This window comes from Electrona antarctica (assembly GCF_951216825.1).
Source record: "Electrona antarctica genome assembly, chromosome: 24".
Lineage (NCBI taxonomy): Eukaryota > Metazoa > Chordata > Actinopteri > Myctophiformes > Myctophidae > Electrona > Electrona antarctica.
The window spans coordinates 185,001-204,219 of record NC_136803.1 but is presented as its reverse complement, the minus strand read 5'-3'; the positions used below and the strand labels follow the sequence as shown (position 1 = coordinate 204,219).

The 19,219-nt window shown below is 42.9% G+C and overlaps 1 protein-coding gene across 1 annotated transcript in view; it reads right to left on the bottom strand.

The window, feature by feature from the left end:
• Positions 1-19,219, bottom strand: part of LOC306917514 (ATP-dependent RNA helicase DDX3X-like) — a 31,857-nt gene that overhangs the window by 4,334 nt on the left and 8,304 nt on the right. Inside the window, 1 exon segment of the mRNA XM_079495788.1 lies at positions 18,260-18,404. Coding sequence (XP_079351914.1) covers positions 18,260-18,404 — 145 coding nt within the window.

Below are 19,219 nucleotides of genomic sequence, written 5' to 3'. Positions count from 1 at the left end.
TGGCGAAAAGTGGAACTGCAGCACTTTCATGGAGGTGGACGAACGTTCATGACACCACGTGCGTCATAGCCCGGACCTCAAATTTGAGGTCCGGGGCTAGGCTAGGCTAGGCTAGGCTAGGCTAAACTTCCGCTTGCTCGAGCCATGAGTCATGCCATTGAGCCTAATGCATGTCAAACCTGGGGGTCCTTGAAATTAGGAAGTGATTGTGATTGTGAACAGGTTCACAATCACTGCTAGAGCCGAAAAAATCTTCTCTTATGGGGGGGGTCCCTGGCTTATCTTAACTCGCCAGTTCACCCCCTCCCCCTCCCCCTCCCCCCGTTCCTCTGGTCAATGGATGAATTCAGCGGTGTGTTATTTCTGGATAACAGACCGCTCCGCTCTATAACAGACCGCTCTGCTCTATAACAGACCGCTCTGCTCTATAACAGACCGCTCTACAACAGACCGCTCTACAACAGACCGCTCTACAACAGACCGCTCTATAACAGACCACTCCGCTCTATAACAGACCACTCCGCTCTATAACAGACCACTCCGCTCTATAACAGACCGCTCTGCTCTATAACAGACCGCTCTACAACAGACCGCTCTACAACAGACCGCTCTACAACAGACCGCTCTATAACAGACTACTCCGCTCTAACAGACCACTCCGCTCTATAACAGACCGCTCCGCTCTATAACAGACCGCTCCGCTCTATAACAGACCGCTCTATAACAGACCGCTCTATAACAGACCGCTCCGCACTATAACAGACCGCTCCGCTCTATAACAGACCGCTCTATAACAGACCGCTCTGCTCTATAACAGACTGCTCTATAACAGACCGCTCTGCTCTATAACAGACTGATCTATAACAGACCGCTCCGCTCTATAACAGACCGCTCTATAACAGACCGCGCCGCTCTATAACAGACCACTCTATAACAGACCGCTCCGCTCTATAACAGACCGCTCTAGTCTATAACAGTCCTCTCTATAACAGACCTCTCTATAACAGACCGCTCTATAACAGACCGCTCCGCTCTATAACAGACCACTCTATAACAGACGGCTCCGCTCTATAACAGACTGCTCTATAACAGACCGCGCCGCTCTATAACAGACCGCTCTATAACAGACCGCTCTATAACAGACCGCTCCGCTCTATAACAGACCGCTATATAACAGACCGCTCTACTCTATAACAGACCGCTATATAACAGACGGCTCTACTCTATAACAGACCGCTCCGCTCTATAACAGACCGCTCTATAACAGACCGCTCCGCTCTATAACAGACCGCTCTATAACAGACCGCGCCGCTCTATAACAGACCGCTATATAACAGACCGCTCTACTCTATAACAGACCTCTCTATAACAGACCGCTCCGCTCTATAACAGACCGCTCTATAACAGACCGCTCTATAACAGACCGCTCTATAACAGACCGCTCTATAACAGACCGCTCCGCTCTATAACAGACCGCTCCGCTCTATAACAGACCGCTCCGCACTATAACAGACCGCTCCGCTCTATAACAGACCGCTCTATAACAGACCGCTCCGCTCTATAACAGATCGCTCTATAACAGACCGCTCTATAACAGACCGCTCTATAACAGATCGCTCTATAACAGACCGCTCTATAACAGACCGCTCCGCACTATAACAGACTGATCTATAACAGACCGCTCCGCTCTATAACAGACCGCGCCGCTCTATAACAGACCGCTCTATAACAGACCGCGCCGCACTATAACAGACCGCTCTATAACAGACCGCTCCGCTCTATAACAGACCGCTATATAACAGACCGCTCTACTCTATAACAGTCCTCTATAACAGACCTCTCTATAACAGACCGCTCCGCTCTATAACAGACCGCTCTATAACAGACCGCTCCGCTCTATAACAGACCGCTCTATAACAGACCGCTCCGCTCTATAACAGACTGCTCTATAACAGACCGCGCCGCTCTATAACAGACCGCTCTATAACAGACCGCTCTATAACAGACCGCTCCGCTCTATAACAGACCGCTCCGCTCTATAACAGACCGCTCTACTCTATAACAGACCGCTATATAACAGACCGCTCTACTCTATAACAGTCCTCTCTATAACAGACCTCTCTATAACAGACCGCTCTATAACAGACCGCTCCGCTCTATAACAGACCGCTCTATAACAGACCGCTCCGCTCTATAACAGACTGCTCTATAACAGACCGCGCCGCTCTATAACAGACCGCTCTATAACAGACCGCTCCGCTCTATAACAGACCGCTCTATAACAGACCACTCTATAACAGACCACTCTATAACAGACCACTCTATAACAGACCGCTCCGCTCTATAATAGAACCGATGCCTAATCAAACCCTCGCAGCAGCTGCTGCACCCCGCTTGATTTACTGCTGTTTCCATTATGACACACACACACACACACACACACACACACACACACACACACACACACACACACACACACACACACACACACACACACACACACACACACACACACACACACACACACACACACACACACACACACACACACACACACACACACACACACACACACACACACACACACACCAGAGCGACACTAATGGAATACTTTCCTTACCTCAAGCAAGGAAATACCTCGTTGTGTTGTGTTTTGGGTCAATTTATTAATTCATGTATTAAAGCTGCTATAAGCAATAATATGTCCACATTTTAATGGTTTAGTTTTTTGTGGTATTCAGACAGCCAGCAATGGGTAGAACGTTCCCAAAAATAATTCAGTCTCTGTGACACATCTAGGGGCCGCAATCTGCATTCAAAGATGTTCCTAGAAGCTTTGTCATTGGTCGGAAAAAAAAACCCCGGCCGTAATGACTAACCGATCAGGCAAATCGATCAATGACAAAGCTTCTAGGAAAATCTTTGAATGCAGATTGCGGCCCCTAGATGTGTCACAGAGACTAATCTTTTTGTGGGAGCGTTTTACCCATTGCTGGCTGTGTGAATACAAAAAAGAAATACATTAAAAAGTCCATTAAAACGTTGACATATTATTGCTTATAGCAGCTTTAAGTAGTGTAATAAGTGGGGTAATGTTTGGCTGAGTGGTCAATGTGGTCACCATGTCTGTGATTTATCTATCAACAACGACCACTCAGCCACTAACCCTTTACGACGAAAAGCAGATGGGCGCCTCTCGCAGAGTGCCTCTGCATCGGCGAAATGCAAATGCAGTCAGAAGGCATTCCATTAATTTATGTTTTGACCAGAACAGAGCACGTTTAGAATGCAGTGACGTTCAGCAACTACAGACGAATGACAAGATATTGTTGTCATTGTAGATCTGCTGTTTATTTGAAATCTGTGAAGACGATCACAACACGCACGATGGAACACACACACATGAGTGTGCTCTTGCACACGCACACACACACACACACACACACACACACACACACACCTCAACTACCAAACCAAGAAAGAAAAGTCTATCGAAATATATGTCCAACTGAGGCAAAAACATAATAATGAGACATATCAAAATGTATGACGCTAAAAAATGATAATATGACAGGCGGCGGAGTCAGAACAAGCCACTACACATTAAGAAAAGGAAGCAGGCAAAAATATATATATACTGAAAAACGACAAAAAAATGATATAATAAAAAAAATTATAATAATAAATAGGAAAAAACAAAAACAAAAGGGTGTGTAATAATAATAATGACAGAAAGGTTGTCAGAGTTTTCAAAGAGCTTACCGGGTTTCTCTATGGTGTCTCCTGCATTGTCCTGAACCTCGCTGGGGATCACTTTAGATAAAAACCACACCGAACGAGAGAACCACGTGTCAACAAACACCATGTGGGACACAAACCACACCCTAACCCTGACACGCCCACTTAAAACCCATTCTGGGCGGGAACCCCTGTTGGTGTTTTAAGCATTATGTCATGCTTTAGCTATTGAAAAATAAGCAGATCTACGAGCTCGTAGCGCGCCACCGAGTGGCGCGCTACGAGCTTGTAGGCCTGCTATTTTTGAAAAATCGTAAAAATGCGGCACAAACCTTTGGATATATATTCTTTCAGAGCGAACGTTTTTTTTTTTTTTTTCGAGGTCAGGCCTAAATGGGTTAAAACCCATTCTGGGCGGGAACCCCTTTTGGTGTTTTAAGCATCATGTTATGCTTTAGCTATTGAAAAATAAGCAGATCTACAAGCTCGTAGCGCGCCACTCGGTGACGTGCTATGAGCTTGTAGGTCTGCTATTCTTTTGAAAAATCAAAGAACGACTGACATAGAAACATAGCTTTTTCAGAAAACTGTCAGGATGTAGAAGACATTTTTAGAATGTGATCTCAGGTCAAAATGGGTTAACCTGGCCGTCACCAGGCGTTCCACCTCGGAGGAAAGCCTGGTCTGCGTTACTAAATTGCCGTGTGATCCGGTCGGGAGCGGATGATATCGCCACGTCATGTTGTAGTCATGGTTTTGTAGTCATCAGGATGTTATCGTTACGTCATGTTGTAGTCGTTTTTTTTTTATATATAAGTTTTATCCCACGATTTTGTAACCCATTTTTAACCCGTGTCAATTATCTAATGTGATCCTGGGCTCTACACACCCTCCACCAACCTAGTCCCCATATATGGGGGACATGGGGAGAGCAACGGACTTGAACTCATGCTTCCTTCATGCCTGAGTGTCCAAGTTGCTCCTACCCTAGGGGACACGGGGAGAACATGTGAGGGTACCTACCCTAGGGGAACGGGGAGAACATGTGAGGGTACCTACCCTAGGGGACACGGGGATAACATGTGAGGGTACCTACCCTAGGGGACACAGGGAGAACATGTGAGGGTACCTACCCTAGGGGACACGGGGAGAACATGTGAGGGTACCTACCCTAGGGGACACAGGGAGAACATGTGAGGGTACCTACCCTAGGGGACACGGGGAGAACATGTGAGGGTACCTACCCTAGGGGACACAGGGAGAACATGTGAGGGTACCTACCCTAGGGGACACAGGGAGAACATGTAAGGGTACCTACCCTAGGGGACACAGGGAGAACATGTGAGGGTACCTACCCTAGGGGACACAGGGAGAACATGTGAGGGTACCTACCCTAGGGGACACGGGGAGAACATGTGAGGGTACCTACCCTAGGGGACACGGGGAGAACATGTGAGGGTACCTACCCTAGGGGACACGGGGAGAACATGTGAGGGTACCTACCCTAGGGGACACAGGGAGAACATGTGAGGGTACCTACCCTAGGGGACACAGGGAGAACATGTGAGGGTACCTACCCTAGGGGACACGGGGAGAACATGTGAGGGTACCTACCCTAGGGGACACGGGGAGAACATGTGAGGGTACCTACCCTAGGGGACACGGGGAGAACATGTGAGGGTACCTACCCTAGGGGACACGGGGAGAACATGTGAGGGTACCTACCCTAGGGGACACGGGGAGAACATGTGAGGGTATCTACCCTAGGGGACACAGGGAGAACATGTGAGGGTACCTACCCTAGGGGACACGGGGAGAACATGTGAGGGTACCTACCCTAGGGGACACGGGGAGAACATGTGAGGGTACCTACCCTAGGGGACACGGGGAGAACATGTGAGGGGACCTACCCTAGGGGACACGGGGAGAACATGTGAGGGTACCTACCCTAGGGGACACGGGGAGAACATGTGAGGGTACCTACCCTAGGGGACACGGGGAGAACATGTGAGGGTACCTACCCTAGGGGACACAGGGAGAACGTGCAAACTCCACACAGAAAGGCCCTTTTGCCAACCCAGCCTCGGGTATGGGCACTGATGACACAGGAGGAGGAAACACGCCGCCAGCGCCCACAGTGTCCCGAGCGGGAATCGAACCCAGGACCTTCTAGCTGTGAGGCGACAGCACTACCAACTGTGCCACCGTGCCCCCTGTCATTGTTTTGTAGTCATTGTTTTGTAGTCATTGTTTTGTAGTCATGGTTTTGTAGTCATGGTTTTGTAGTCATTGTTTTGTATTCATGGTTTTGTAGTCATGGTTTTGTAGTCATCCGGAACTTTCTTTTCCCTCAAACCGATTTTTCTCAATAAAAGCTGCAGGCTATACGAGAGCTTTTATTGTTATTCTTCCGGTTTGAGGGAAGTTCCTGGATGACTGATGACTACAAAACAATGACTACAACATGACGTAGCGATATCATCCTGATGACTACAAAACAATGACTACAACATGACGTAACGATATCATCCTGATGACTACAAAACAATGACTACAACATGACGTAACGATATCATCCTGATGACTACAACATGACGTAACGATATCATCCTGATGACTACAAAACAATGACTACAACATGACGTAGCGATATCATCCTGATGACTACAAAACAATGACTACAACATGACGTAGCGATATCATCCTGATGACTACAAAACAATGACTACAACATGACGTAACGATATCATCCTGATGACTACAAAACAATGACTACAACATGACGTAACGATATCATCCTGATGACTACAAAACAATGACTACAACATGATGTAATGATATCATCCGCTCCAGACCGGATCATGAACCCGAAAAGGAATGCTTTCACCTAGTGCTGCACAATTCATCAAAAAGAACAAGTAGGGATGGAGCACGTTAATGTTTATTGATAACGAGCACCTTATGGATCAGGCTCATCGAGCCGGGTTCTTATCGAGCCCACTATCGAGCATTTTATATTGTTTTGTGGAAAGACGGGAGACAATACATTCTGAACAGAACCAGTATATTTGACTACAGGGGCCTTCAAATACAGTACTTTTCTAACAGACGGAAGGAAATTAACATTTTTACTTTTGGAAAATAATATTGCAGAAACTGTTAACTGGTTAATATGTGTACCGTCACTTTAAAAGCGTAATTTATTTTCCCCGGACAGCGCTGGTTGGCAGGTATCAATACACTTTTAGACCCACATGCTTGTGCCAGCGTGGGTGATTACATTTATTTATTGATCGCCTCTTGTCTTGATTGTCTAAACATGACGTCATGGACCGCTATGCTCCATAACAGACTCGATAAGCCCAAAGCTTATTGATACCGGGTACGCGATAAGCCCAAAGGTTATTGATACCGGGCACTCGATAAGCCCAAAGCTTATTGATACCGGATACTCGATAAGCCCAAAGCTTATTGATACCGGGCACTCGATAAACCCAAAGCTTATTGATACCGGGTACGCGATAAGCCCAAAGCTTATTGATACCGGATACTCGATAAGCCCAAAGCTTATTGATACCGGGCACTCGATAAACCCAAAGCTTATTGATACCGGGTACGCGATAAGCCCAAAGGTTATTGATACCGGGCACTCGATAAGCCCAAAGCTTATTGATACCGGGCACTCGATAAGCCCAAAGCTTATTGATACCGGGTACTCGATAAGCCCAAAGGTTATTGATAACGGGTACTCGATAAACCCAAAGCTTATTGATACCGGGCACTCGATAAGCCCAAAGCTTATTGATAACGGGTACTCGATAAGCCCAAAGCTTATTGATACCGGGTACTCGATAAGCCCAAAGCTTATTGATAACGGGTACTCGATAAGCCCAAAGCTTATTGATAACGGGTACTCGATAAGCCCAAAGCTTATTGATAACGGGTACTCGATAAGCCCAAAGCTTATTGATAACGGGTACGCGATAAGCCCAAAGCTTATTGATACCGGGCACTCGATAAGCCCAAAGCTTATTGATAACGGGTACTCGATAAGCCCAAAGCTTATCGATACCGGGTACGCGATAAGCCCAAAGCGTATCGATACCAGGTACTCGATAAGCCCCAAAGCTAATCGATACCGGGTACTCGATAAGCCCAAAGCTAATCGATAACGGGTACTCGATAAGCCCAAAGCTTATTGATACCGGATACTCGATAAGCCCAAAGCTTATTGATACCACGTATACTCGTTAAGCCCAAAGCTTATTGATACCACGTATACTCGTTAAGCCCAAAGCTTATCGATACCGGGTACTCGATAAGCCCAAAGCTTATAGATACCGGGTACTCGATAAGCCCAAAGTTTATAGATACCGGGTACTCGATAAGCCCAAAGCTTATAGATACCGGGTACTCGATAAGCTTGTTGTCAGGTTTTTATGGGTGTCCTTATCGAGCTCCATCTCTACCTATGAGATCTCATCTCATTTCTAAATTTGAGCAGGAATCGTGCAGCACTAGGTTGGCTGTCCAATTAATTTTGGTCACTGTTTTTGCTACGAGAGAGAGAGACTTAAAGAGACATTTAAGTCGAGCACTTTGATGTTGTCTGTTTAACTCATTGTGGGCGGGAACCCCTTTTGGTGTTTGTAAGCATCATGTTATACTTTAGCTATTGAAAAATAGCAGATCTTGTAGGTCTGCTATTTTTGAAAAATCGTGAAAATGTGCCTCAAATCTTTGAATATGTATTCTTTCAGAGCCAAACGTATTTAACTCAAATCTTTGCTTCTGGGAGGGTCCCCTGGAACAACATATTTTCAGATGGGGGTCGGCGGCCAAATACAGATAATTCTGGGGCTCTTTGACATGAAAATGTTTGAGAACCACTGACACAGAAACATTGGGTTTTTCAGAAAACTGTCGGAAAACTGTCATGATTTAGAAGACATTTGTAGAATCGTCCTCAGGTCTAAATGGCTTAAGCACTTTGATGTTGTCTGTTTAAAGCCAGTAGTTATGGCTCCAGGCGACACGTTTTGAACGAACGTAGTAAATGTTCAGCAAATTCAGACAATACATATTTTCACGGGAAAAAACAACGAGAATTGTGGTCTCAATTCTTGTGGAGGAGAATTGAGCAAAAATCATGCAGCACTACTTTGTTCTCTTAAAGGAGAATTCCATACTAAAAGGCTTTCTTACCTTTCTTTGTAGTTGTCCAGGTGTTATTTTGTGCAAAAGCTCCTTATTGGCTATTTCCCCTACCATAAGCCCTAAATGAATTGCATTGAATGGGAATTGAATGGGGCTATGGGGTGTTGTGCTAATTCGCTTATTTCCATCGCTCAAAATTAGATTTTTTTTGTATATATCCTCTCTTCATAATGTAAATAATATCCTAAGCGGCACACTTTACTACTTATTTCGATGGAAATAAGCGAATTAGCACAACACCCCATAGCCCCATTCAATTCAATGCAATTCATTGAGGGCTTATGGTAGGGGAAATAGCCAATAAGGGGTTTTTGCACAAGAAAAAACCTGGACCTCTTTGGTGGGGACGTAACGACTACAAAGAAAGGTAAGAAAGGTAAGAAAGCCTTCTAGCATGGAATTCTCCTTTAAAGGTATATTCACTTAATTCAAATATCACTTATTTTTTCTTATTTTTTGGTTAATCCTCCCTACTATAAAGGGTGCTGACCATATAAGGAGTTCCTCCCTGTCCCCAGTGAGCCCCTGGGGTCAAAAAACCCTAGTTTCGGTTTGGGCTTTGGGTGGCAAAGCCTTCATCCAATCAGGATGAGAGGGGCCTTCTTCCAATCATGATCGAGTGGGGCGGGCATTGGTGCACGTGCTGTTGGTCTGTTGTACTTCCCCCACTGTAGAGCGTGTGCATGTGCACATCTTGTTACTGGGTTTTTTTTCCAAATCACCCAAATCACTGAATTCTCCTTTAAGGGACAACTTTAGTTTTTTTCAACCAAGGTTCATGTTTTAGGTTGTTATTACTAAAAGCACCATGAGTCTTCTTTTTTATCCTTTATGTCCACTCTTGTTTGAGTATGGACTTTTTTGACATTTATTTACTAATTTAATTGTATGTTGATTTCCTTATGTATTATGGCATGCCTTATATATTATTCCCTATATTGTTGTAATTGGTGACTTTCAATAATATACTAGGAATGTTCTACAGAAGTACTGCACCTTTAAGTCACATGACTGGGTTCTTCGCAGCTGCTATCTGATGAATGATTACTATATACAATTTGATTGGTTGTCTAAACCTACTGTTGTGTATTTAATGAACGTCAGCCTATTCTCAAACTATGCCTGAAGAAGGCCGAAAGGCCGAAACGTTGCTATGACTCTTTAAAATAAAGTTCTTGAACCAGCAAGTGGCGGAGTGCGGGTCTCTCCTCCTTCCTCATAACGTAGGTTGTTATTAGAGAAAGTCAAAGATGAGTGTTAATTATTTTTCATTTGCTGCTTTCTTTCGTTTTAGGGATTTTAGCTGTTTTTGACAGGGGGGCGGGGGCATTCGAACATGGGGCTAAATATGTATTTTGTTTTACAAAATGTTCTAGCGATTTATTTTTGTATTATTTACTATAGTCCTACTAGACCCCAAGAAATTCTACTGAATGTGTCAAACTGACATTGAGCCTATGACACACAGTATGGCTTCCCCCCAGTAGGCTACCTTCATATTCAGTAGATCCTGTGATCGTTTGTGGCCAGATGTGATTTCTTGGGGTCTAGTAGGACTATAGTAAATAATAAAAAAATACATAGTCATAATATTTTGTAAATAAAGATGTATTTAGCCCCATGTTCGAATGCCCCCGCCCCCCTGTCAAAAACAGCTAAAATCGTTACAACAAAAGAAAGCAGCAAATGAAAAAAAAAATGCACACTCATCTTTTACTTTCTCTAATAACAAAACCTAAAACATGAACCTTGGTTGAAACAAACTAAAGTTGTCCTTTAACCCATTTTGGGCGGGAACCCCTTTTGGTGTTAGCATTATGTTATGCTTTAGCTATTGAAAAATAGCAGATCTACAAGCTCATAGCGCGCCACCGAGTGGCGCGCTATGAGCTTGTAGGTCTGCTATTTTTGAAAAATCGAAGAACCACTGACATAGAAACATAGCTTTTTCAGAAAACTGTCAGGATGTAGAAGACATCTTTAGAATCTGATCTCAGGTCAAAATGGGTTAACCTCTGTTGTGGGTCAAATGTGTTTGTTTTTCTCCTAAACTATGGTTCCGTCTGACTGTGAATGGATAATACAGCCACACCTATATATATATATCTCTTGGCCGATGAAGCCGCCATTACTGGACAAAGGTTTATAATTTCAAAACATAAGCTCACAATGTGTTGCAATGCCACGTGTTGGGAGCTTGTGGATGGCTAAATAAATGTTTTGAAGGTTTTTTAAGTTGTTGAAAAAAACTTAATTGTGTTATTATTCACTTGTTTTCATGGTATTAACCCCCTTATGGCCACCCCAATTAACAGTTTGACGGCCGCCAATTGTTTAATCCAGTGTTCCACGGCGCGTAAAACGCTATACCCGACATTTGTTTAATGCGTTTAATTCGCCGTTTTAAAATAATTAAAAAGAAACAGCGGATTTATCCGGGACCTGATGGCGAGGCCGTCGCGGTATGATGACGAAACCGGAAATCAAGTCATCATCTGGGCTGCTAGGGCTTCTGGGAAATTGAGGCCAATGCAAGTGAACGAGAGGGGAGAGACAATCTTGGCTCGCTTTGCTCTTTGTCTGTGACCCGGATCAAGGAAGTGGCTTTTGTGTCGGCTCAATAACCAACGCGGGCAGTGTTTACTAACGGATTTTCAAGGATCTAAATCGCAAATTCTTCGCCGTATGCTGCAAAGGTAATAAAACAATCTCGGCAGCATAGAATATTTGATTGAAATGCGGGTAAAGCGTTTTATGGAGTCAAACTGTTAACAGTGGATTGGTCCTTTAATCTACCTGCACTATTCATGTGTTTAATTAACAGTGGATTGTGCCTTTAATCTACATGCACTATTCATGTGTTTAATTAACAGTGGATTGGTCCTTTAATCTACCTGCACTATTCATGTGTTTAATTAACAGTGGATTGTGCCTTTAATCTACCTGCACTATTCATGTGTTTAATTAACAGTGGATTGGTCCTTTAATCTACCTGCACTATTCATGTGTTTAATTAACAGTGGATTGTGCCTTTAATCTACCTGCACTATTCATGTGTTTAATTAACAGTATATTGGTCTTTTAATCTACCTGCACTATTCATGTGTTTAATTAACAGTGGATTGGTCCTTCTACCTGCACTATTCATGTGTTTAATTAACAGTGGATTGTGCCTTTAATCTACCTGCACTATTCATTTGTTTAATTAACAGTGGATTGTGCCTTTAATCTACATGCACTATTCATGTGTTTAATTAACAGTGGATTGTGCCTTTAATCTACCTGCACTATTCATGTGTTTAATTAACAGTGGATTGGTCCTTCTACCTGCACTATTCATGTGTTTAATTAACAGTGGATTGTGCCTTTAATCTACATGCACTATTCATTTGTTTAATTAACAGTGGATTGTGCCTTTAATCTACGTGCACTATTCATATGTTTAATTAACAGTGGATTGTGCCTTTAATCTACCTGCACTATTCATGTGTTTAATTAACAGTGGATTGTGCCTTTAATCTACATGCACTATTCATGTGTTTAATTAACAGTGGATTGTGCCTTTAATATACCTGCACAATTCATGTGTTTAATTAACAGTGGATTGGTCCTTTAATCTACCTGCACTATTCATGTGTTTAATTAACAGTGGATTGTGCCTTTAATCTACCTGCACTATTCATGTGTTTAATTAACAGTGGATTGGTCCTTTAATCTACCTGCACTATTCATGTGTTTAATTAACAGTGGATTGTGCCTTTAATCTACCTGCACTATTCATGTGTTTAATTAACAGTGGATTGGTCTTTTAATCTACCTGCACTATTCATGTGTTTAATTAACAGTGGATTGGTCCTTCTACCTGCACTATTCATGTGTTTAATTAACAGTGGATTGTGCCTTTAATCTACCTGCACTATTCATTTGTTTAATTAACAGTGGATTGTGCCTTTAATCTACGTGCACTATTCATATGTTTAATTAACAGTGGATTGTGCCTTTAATCTACCTGCACTATTCATGTGTTTAATTAACAGTGGATTGTGCCTTTAATCTACATGCACTATTCATGTGTTTAATTAACAGTGGATTGTGCCTTTAATTTACCTGCACTATTCATGTGTTTAATTAACAGTGGATTGGTCTTTCTACCTGCACTATTCATGTGTTTAATTAACAGTGGATTGTGCCTTTAATCTACATGCACTATTCATTTGTTTAATTAACAGTGGATTGTGCCTTTAATATACGTGCACTATTCATATGTTTAATTAACAGTGGATTGTGCCTTTAATCTACCTGCACTATTCATGTGTTTAATTAACAGTGGATTGTGCCTTTAATCTACATGCACTATTCATGTGTTTAATTAACAGTGGATTGTGCCTTTAATCTACATGCACTATTCATGTGTTTAATTAACAGTGGATTGTGCCTTTAATCTACCTGCACTACGCATGTGTTTAATTAACAGTGGATTGTGCCTTTAATCTACCTGCACTATTCATTTGTTTAATTAACAGTGGATTGTGCCTTTAATCTACATGCACTATTCATGTGTTTAATTAACAGTGGATTGTGCCTTTAATCTACCTGCACTACGCATGTGTTTAATTAACAGTGGATTGTGCCTTTAATCTACATGCACTATTCATATGTTTAATACCTTCTACGTGCACTATTCATTTGTTTAATTAACAGTGGATTGGTCCTTTATTCTACATGCACTATTCATGTGTTTAATTAACAGTGGATTGGTCCTTCTACCTGCACTATTCATGTGTTTAATTAACAGTGGATTGTGCCTTTAATCTACCTGCACTATTCATTTGTTTAATTAACAGTGGATTGTGCCTTTAATCTACCTGCACTATTCATGTGTTTAATTAACAGTGGATTGTGCCTTTATTCTACATGCACTACGCATGTGTTTAATTAACAGTGGATTGTGCCTTTAAACTACCTGCACTATTCATATGTTTAATACCTTCTACCTGCACTATTCCTTTGTTTAATTAACAGTGGATTGGTCCTTTATTCTACATGCACTATTCATGTGTTTAATTAACAGTGGATTGGTCTTTCTACCTGCACTATTCATGTGTTTAATTAACAGTGGATTGTGCCTTTAATCTACATGCACTATTCATTTGTTTAATTAACAGTGGATTGTGCCTTTAATCTACCTGCACTATTCATGTGTTTAATTAACAGTGGATTGTGCCTTTATTCTACCTGCACTACGCATGTGTTTAATTAACAGTGGATTGTGCCTTTAAACTACCTGCACTACGCATGTTTAATTAACAGTGGATTGTGCCTTTAATCTACCTTCACTACGCATGTGTTTAATTAACAGTGGAATGTGCCTTTATTCTACGTGCACTATTCATGTGTTTAATTAACAGTGGATTGTGCCTTTAATCTACCTGCACTATTCATGTGTTTAATTAACAGTGGATTGTGCCTTTAATCTACCTGCACTATTCATATGTTTAATACCTTCTACCTGCACTATTCATTTGGTTAATTAACAGTGGATTGGTCCTTTAATCTACCTGCACTATTCATATGTTTAATTAACAGTGGATTGGTCCTTTATTCTACGTGCACTATTCATGTGTTTAATTAACAGTGGATTGGTCCTTTATTCTACCTGCACTATTCATGTCTTTAATTAACAGTGGATTGTGCCTTTATTCTACATGCACTATTCATATGTTTAATTAACAGTGGATTGGTCCTTTAATCTACCTGCACTATTCATATGTTTAATTAACAGTGGATTGGTCCTTTATTCTACATGCACTATTCATATGTTTAATTTGTAATTTTAATGCCAATAAAAATATGTGACATACACACTATATCTCATTTTAACACGGTAATCCTATAGTATTATACCCAGTCCTGATGGTGGCGGATTAAGCCCCTGATTACAGGGCATTAAACGATTACGTCAATATAGCCATAAGAGGGTTAAAGTTAAATGTTATTTTGATAGAACGAATTAATAGAATCTTTTTTTTAATGAATAAAATAATTTCATACAATACAACTCATAAAAAGGCCTAGGCCATGGCTCAGCGGTCCAGGCACCTTGGCTGGTAATCCAGTCTGGCAGTGTGCCGCAGGTTCGACTCCCGATCCCGACGGTCTTCACTGCATGTCATCCCCCCCCCCCCCCCCCCCATCTCTCTCTCCCCATTTCCTGTCAGCCTACTGTCTGTCCCTCCATAAAAATATATAAAATAAAGGCGAAAGCCACAAAAAAAACATTTAAAAAAAGATATAACTCATACCATTGGGGTGGTTGTATTCTGTTTGAGATTTAGCCTCTCAGACCCCAAACTAGATAATATTTTGTTATCGTTGGATAAGAGTTTGTCCACAATTCCATGCTGTATTGATGTTGGTACCATTAGGAGAGATAACAGGCAAGCTTTGATCAAAATAACAATTCTTCTACATTCTCTAATTGTGTAGACTTCTTTTAGATTAAGTAATGCAGATGTTTAACAAAAATCTAACTCTTGAGAGCGTAACATGAACCCAAATGGACCCGTAAGGTTCCATTTGGTCTCGTTGTACGCTCTCTAGAGATAAAGATCTAATTAAGGGTCCATTTGGTTACCAACTCTCCATCATTTAGCTGCATCGGGACCACCTGGAACCCCCTCGAGGACCACTGGTTGAGAACCACTGATTTACACCAACTCAACTGGCATCACCAAAATAGCCGATCTACAAGATCTACAAGCTCACAACGTGCCGCGTTGTGAGCTTGTAGATCTGCTATTTTTGGTGGACGTCCCCCCCAGAGCCATCTAATAGAAGAGTTACGACATTGAGGGGGCAGAAACCGAGCACTGTTCATGCAGCCTGAACCGAGGCAAGGGTGGCGCAAATAGGAGATATTTTAGGCATGTGTGCAACATGACAACTGTTTTAAAGTATTGTACAGTAACAACTAAAGTCTCTTGAATGTTTATGTTACAAAACAATCTAAAATAAAGGGATTTAAGATCATTAGAGCTGGGCTGTTGTCCTGAGTCCAGTGCATTTCTGCCTACTTCCGGTCCAGGACTTGGCCCAGTTGGTTGTCCCCATTCTCAATAGAAGTCTATGTAGGAGAGCCTCCATTGGACTGAAGCCAATAGAAGTCTATGTAGGAGAGCCGCCATTGGACTGAAGCCAATAGAAGTCTATGTAGGAGAGCCGCCATTGGACTGAAGCCCCATGAAGTGAACGCAGTTTTCATAACTGTCTCTATCTAAGGTTCTGCCCTATGCCCTTTCGCTAGCTTGCCCTTTTGCTAGCTTTAGTTATAATAATAATTTCTTCTGTTTTCTACATGAATATAACCACATTATAACCATATAACATGAAATAGGAGTTAAATGCTGCAATTTGTAAAAAAGTGGCAAAGTATGACTCCTAACGTGGTTGAAGTGGGACTCATAAAATGTCCCTGGGACTCATCTAAATTCTAAAAGACCATCCCTGCATCCTGGGACTCATTACATTGAAAACCTGTTTACCCATTTTGGGCGGGAACCCCTTTTGGTGTTAGCATTATGTTATGCTTTAGCTGTTGAAAAATAGCAGATTTACAAGCTCGTAGCGCGCCACTCGGTGGCGCGCTACGAGCTTGTAGGTCTGCCATTTTTGAAAAATCGAAGAACGACTGACATAGAAACATAGCTTTTTCAGAAAACTGTCAGGATGTAGAAGACATTTTATAGAATCTGATCTCAGGTCAGAACGGGTCAACATGGCTCCAGGACGGCGGCACAGTGTGACTGCAGTAAAGTGTTCAGCGACTACAGACCAAAGACAACAACTTATTTCCATGGAAACAACGAGAATCCTGAATGATCTCAATTCTTGTGAAGGAAAATAGAGATTCTCATTTGAGCGAGAATGGTGCAGCACTAGCAGGGGGGGGGGGGGCACTATATTTACACACTCACTCCAGAGGGCCGCATTGGATAAATAATTGTCGTAGCAAAAAAAATAGCCGATCTACAAAGTTCAAAACGCGCCGCGGTGCATTTTCACCTTGTAGATGTCGATGTCGATTTTTTTTGCTATATTTTAATTGAAATTCAGATATTTTTTCCTAAAAAAAAAGTTACCCTTTTTTGTATTTAATTTCAAATGCATTTAGTTATAGTTAAGTTAACTTTATGAACTAAATACAGATACATTGGACATAAAAAAAGAGACATTTTGACACTAGTCATTAAGCTTCATGTATAGAAATGAATTACAGCGGGTTTGGAATTGTAAACAGTTGAAATCAATAATATATCAGATATTAACCTGAGGGCCGCATTAAGTGAAGGCATGGGGGCCACATGTGGCCCCCGGGCCACCTGGGGGCCACATGGGCCACCTGGGGGCCACATGTGGCCCCCAGGTGGCCCGGGGGCCACATGTGGCCCCTGGGCCGCATGGGAGCCACAGGCCACAAGTTGCCCATGTATGTATGGCACTAGTGCAGTGGTTCCCAAAGTGGGGTCCGGGGACCCCCAGCGGTCCTTGAGGGAGTTCCAGGGGGTCCCCAGCTAAATGATAGTTTGTAACCAAATGGACCCTCATGGGTCTGTAACTCTGAGAGTGTACGAATGGAACCAAATGGACCCTTATGGGTCTGTAACTCTGAGAGTGTACAAATGGAACCAAATGGACCCTTATGGGTCTGTAACTCAGAGAGTGTACAAATGGAACCAAATGGACCCTTATGGGTCTGTAACTCAGAGAGTGTACAAATGGAACCAAATGGACCCTTATGGGTCTGTAACTCTGAGAGTGTACAAATGGAACCAAATGGACCCTTATGGGTCTGTAACTCTGAGAGTGTACGAATGGAACCAAATGGACCCTTATGGGTCTGTAACTCTGAGAGTGTACAAATGGAACAAAATGGTTCCATTTGAACACTCTCAGAGTTAAATTAACATTGATTCTACAATATAAATTGGTGGTCCCAGAGATAGAAATGCAATTAAACGGGGGTCCGTAGACTAATTCATGTCATTAGTGTGTGTGTGGGGGGGGGGGGGGGGTGCTTGAAATTAAACGGGTTGAGAATCACTGGTAGAGCCGTAAGAATCTTCCCTTATGGGGGTCCCTGGCATATCTCCTCAAAATGGGGGTCTGTGGGGATAATTAATGCCAATGTGGGGGTCCTTGACATGAAAAAGTTTGGGAACCAGTGCACTAGCGTGCGTGCGCTTGCGTGGCGAGCGTGCGTGCGTGTGTGTGAGGTGCGGTGCGTGCGTGCGTGCGTGCGTCTCACCCGTGGCGTTGAGCAGGTCCAGCAGGAAGGACCTCTTGTCGCTCTCCTCCACCCACACCACCTTCTGGGTGATGTTCTCCGACGTGGACCCCACCCGACCCACCGCCAGGAAGATGTACTCCTCCAGGAAGTCACGGGCCAACACCTGAAGGTTCATTTCATTGGATTAACACATTTAGACCTAAGTTCCATTCTACCAATGTCTTCTAAAACAAGACAGTTTTCTGAAAAAACCCATGTTTTTATGGTCAGCCGTTCTCCAACATTTTCATGTCAAGGACCCCCAAGATGATATGAAATCGGCTGCCGACCCTCCATCTGAAAATATGTTGTTCCAGGGACCTCCCCCAGAAGCAAAGATTTGAGATAAATAAAACGTTGGCTCTGAAAGAATATATTCAAAATAGCAGATCTACAAGATCGTAGCGTGGCACTCGGTGCCGCGCTATGAGCGCGGCACCGAGTCAGCGGCACCGAGTCAGCGGACTGACCTCATGCTTCAAAAGCCACTTCCTTGATCCGGGTCTTACTCAAAGAGCAAAGCGAGCTAAGATCGTCCCTACACCCTCGTTCACTTTGCATTGGACTCAGTTTCCCAGAAGCCCTTGCAAGCCGGCGGTTGGTTGATTTCCGCGTACGTCATCATAACGTGTCACCAGGTCCGCGACAAATCCGCTATTTATTTTAAATTATTACAAAACGCCGGCGAATTAAACACAGGTAAATAAGCGTATTAATGTTTGTCTTGTCACCAACACAAACATTAAATGCCATCGACAATGAACAGAGTTTCATGTTTGTTTTGTCTGTCCCCATGTTACGTCATGATGATCACGTCGCACGGGCCTGATTTTTTCCAACAAAGTGAGAGAAGCGTGGACATAGTAGTAGTGGCACTGGCTGATGACGTGAATACCCGAAACCTACTCCTCCGATTCGTTGGAACGACATCCAATCAGC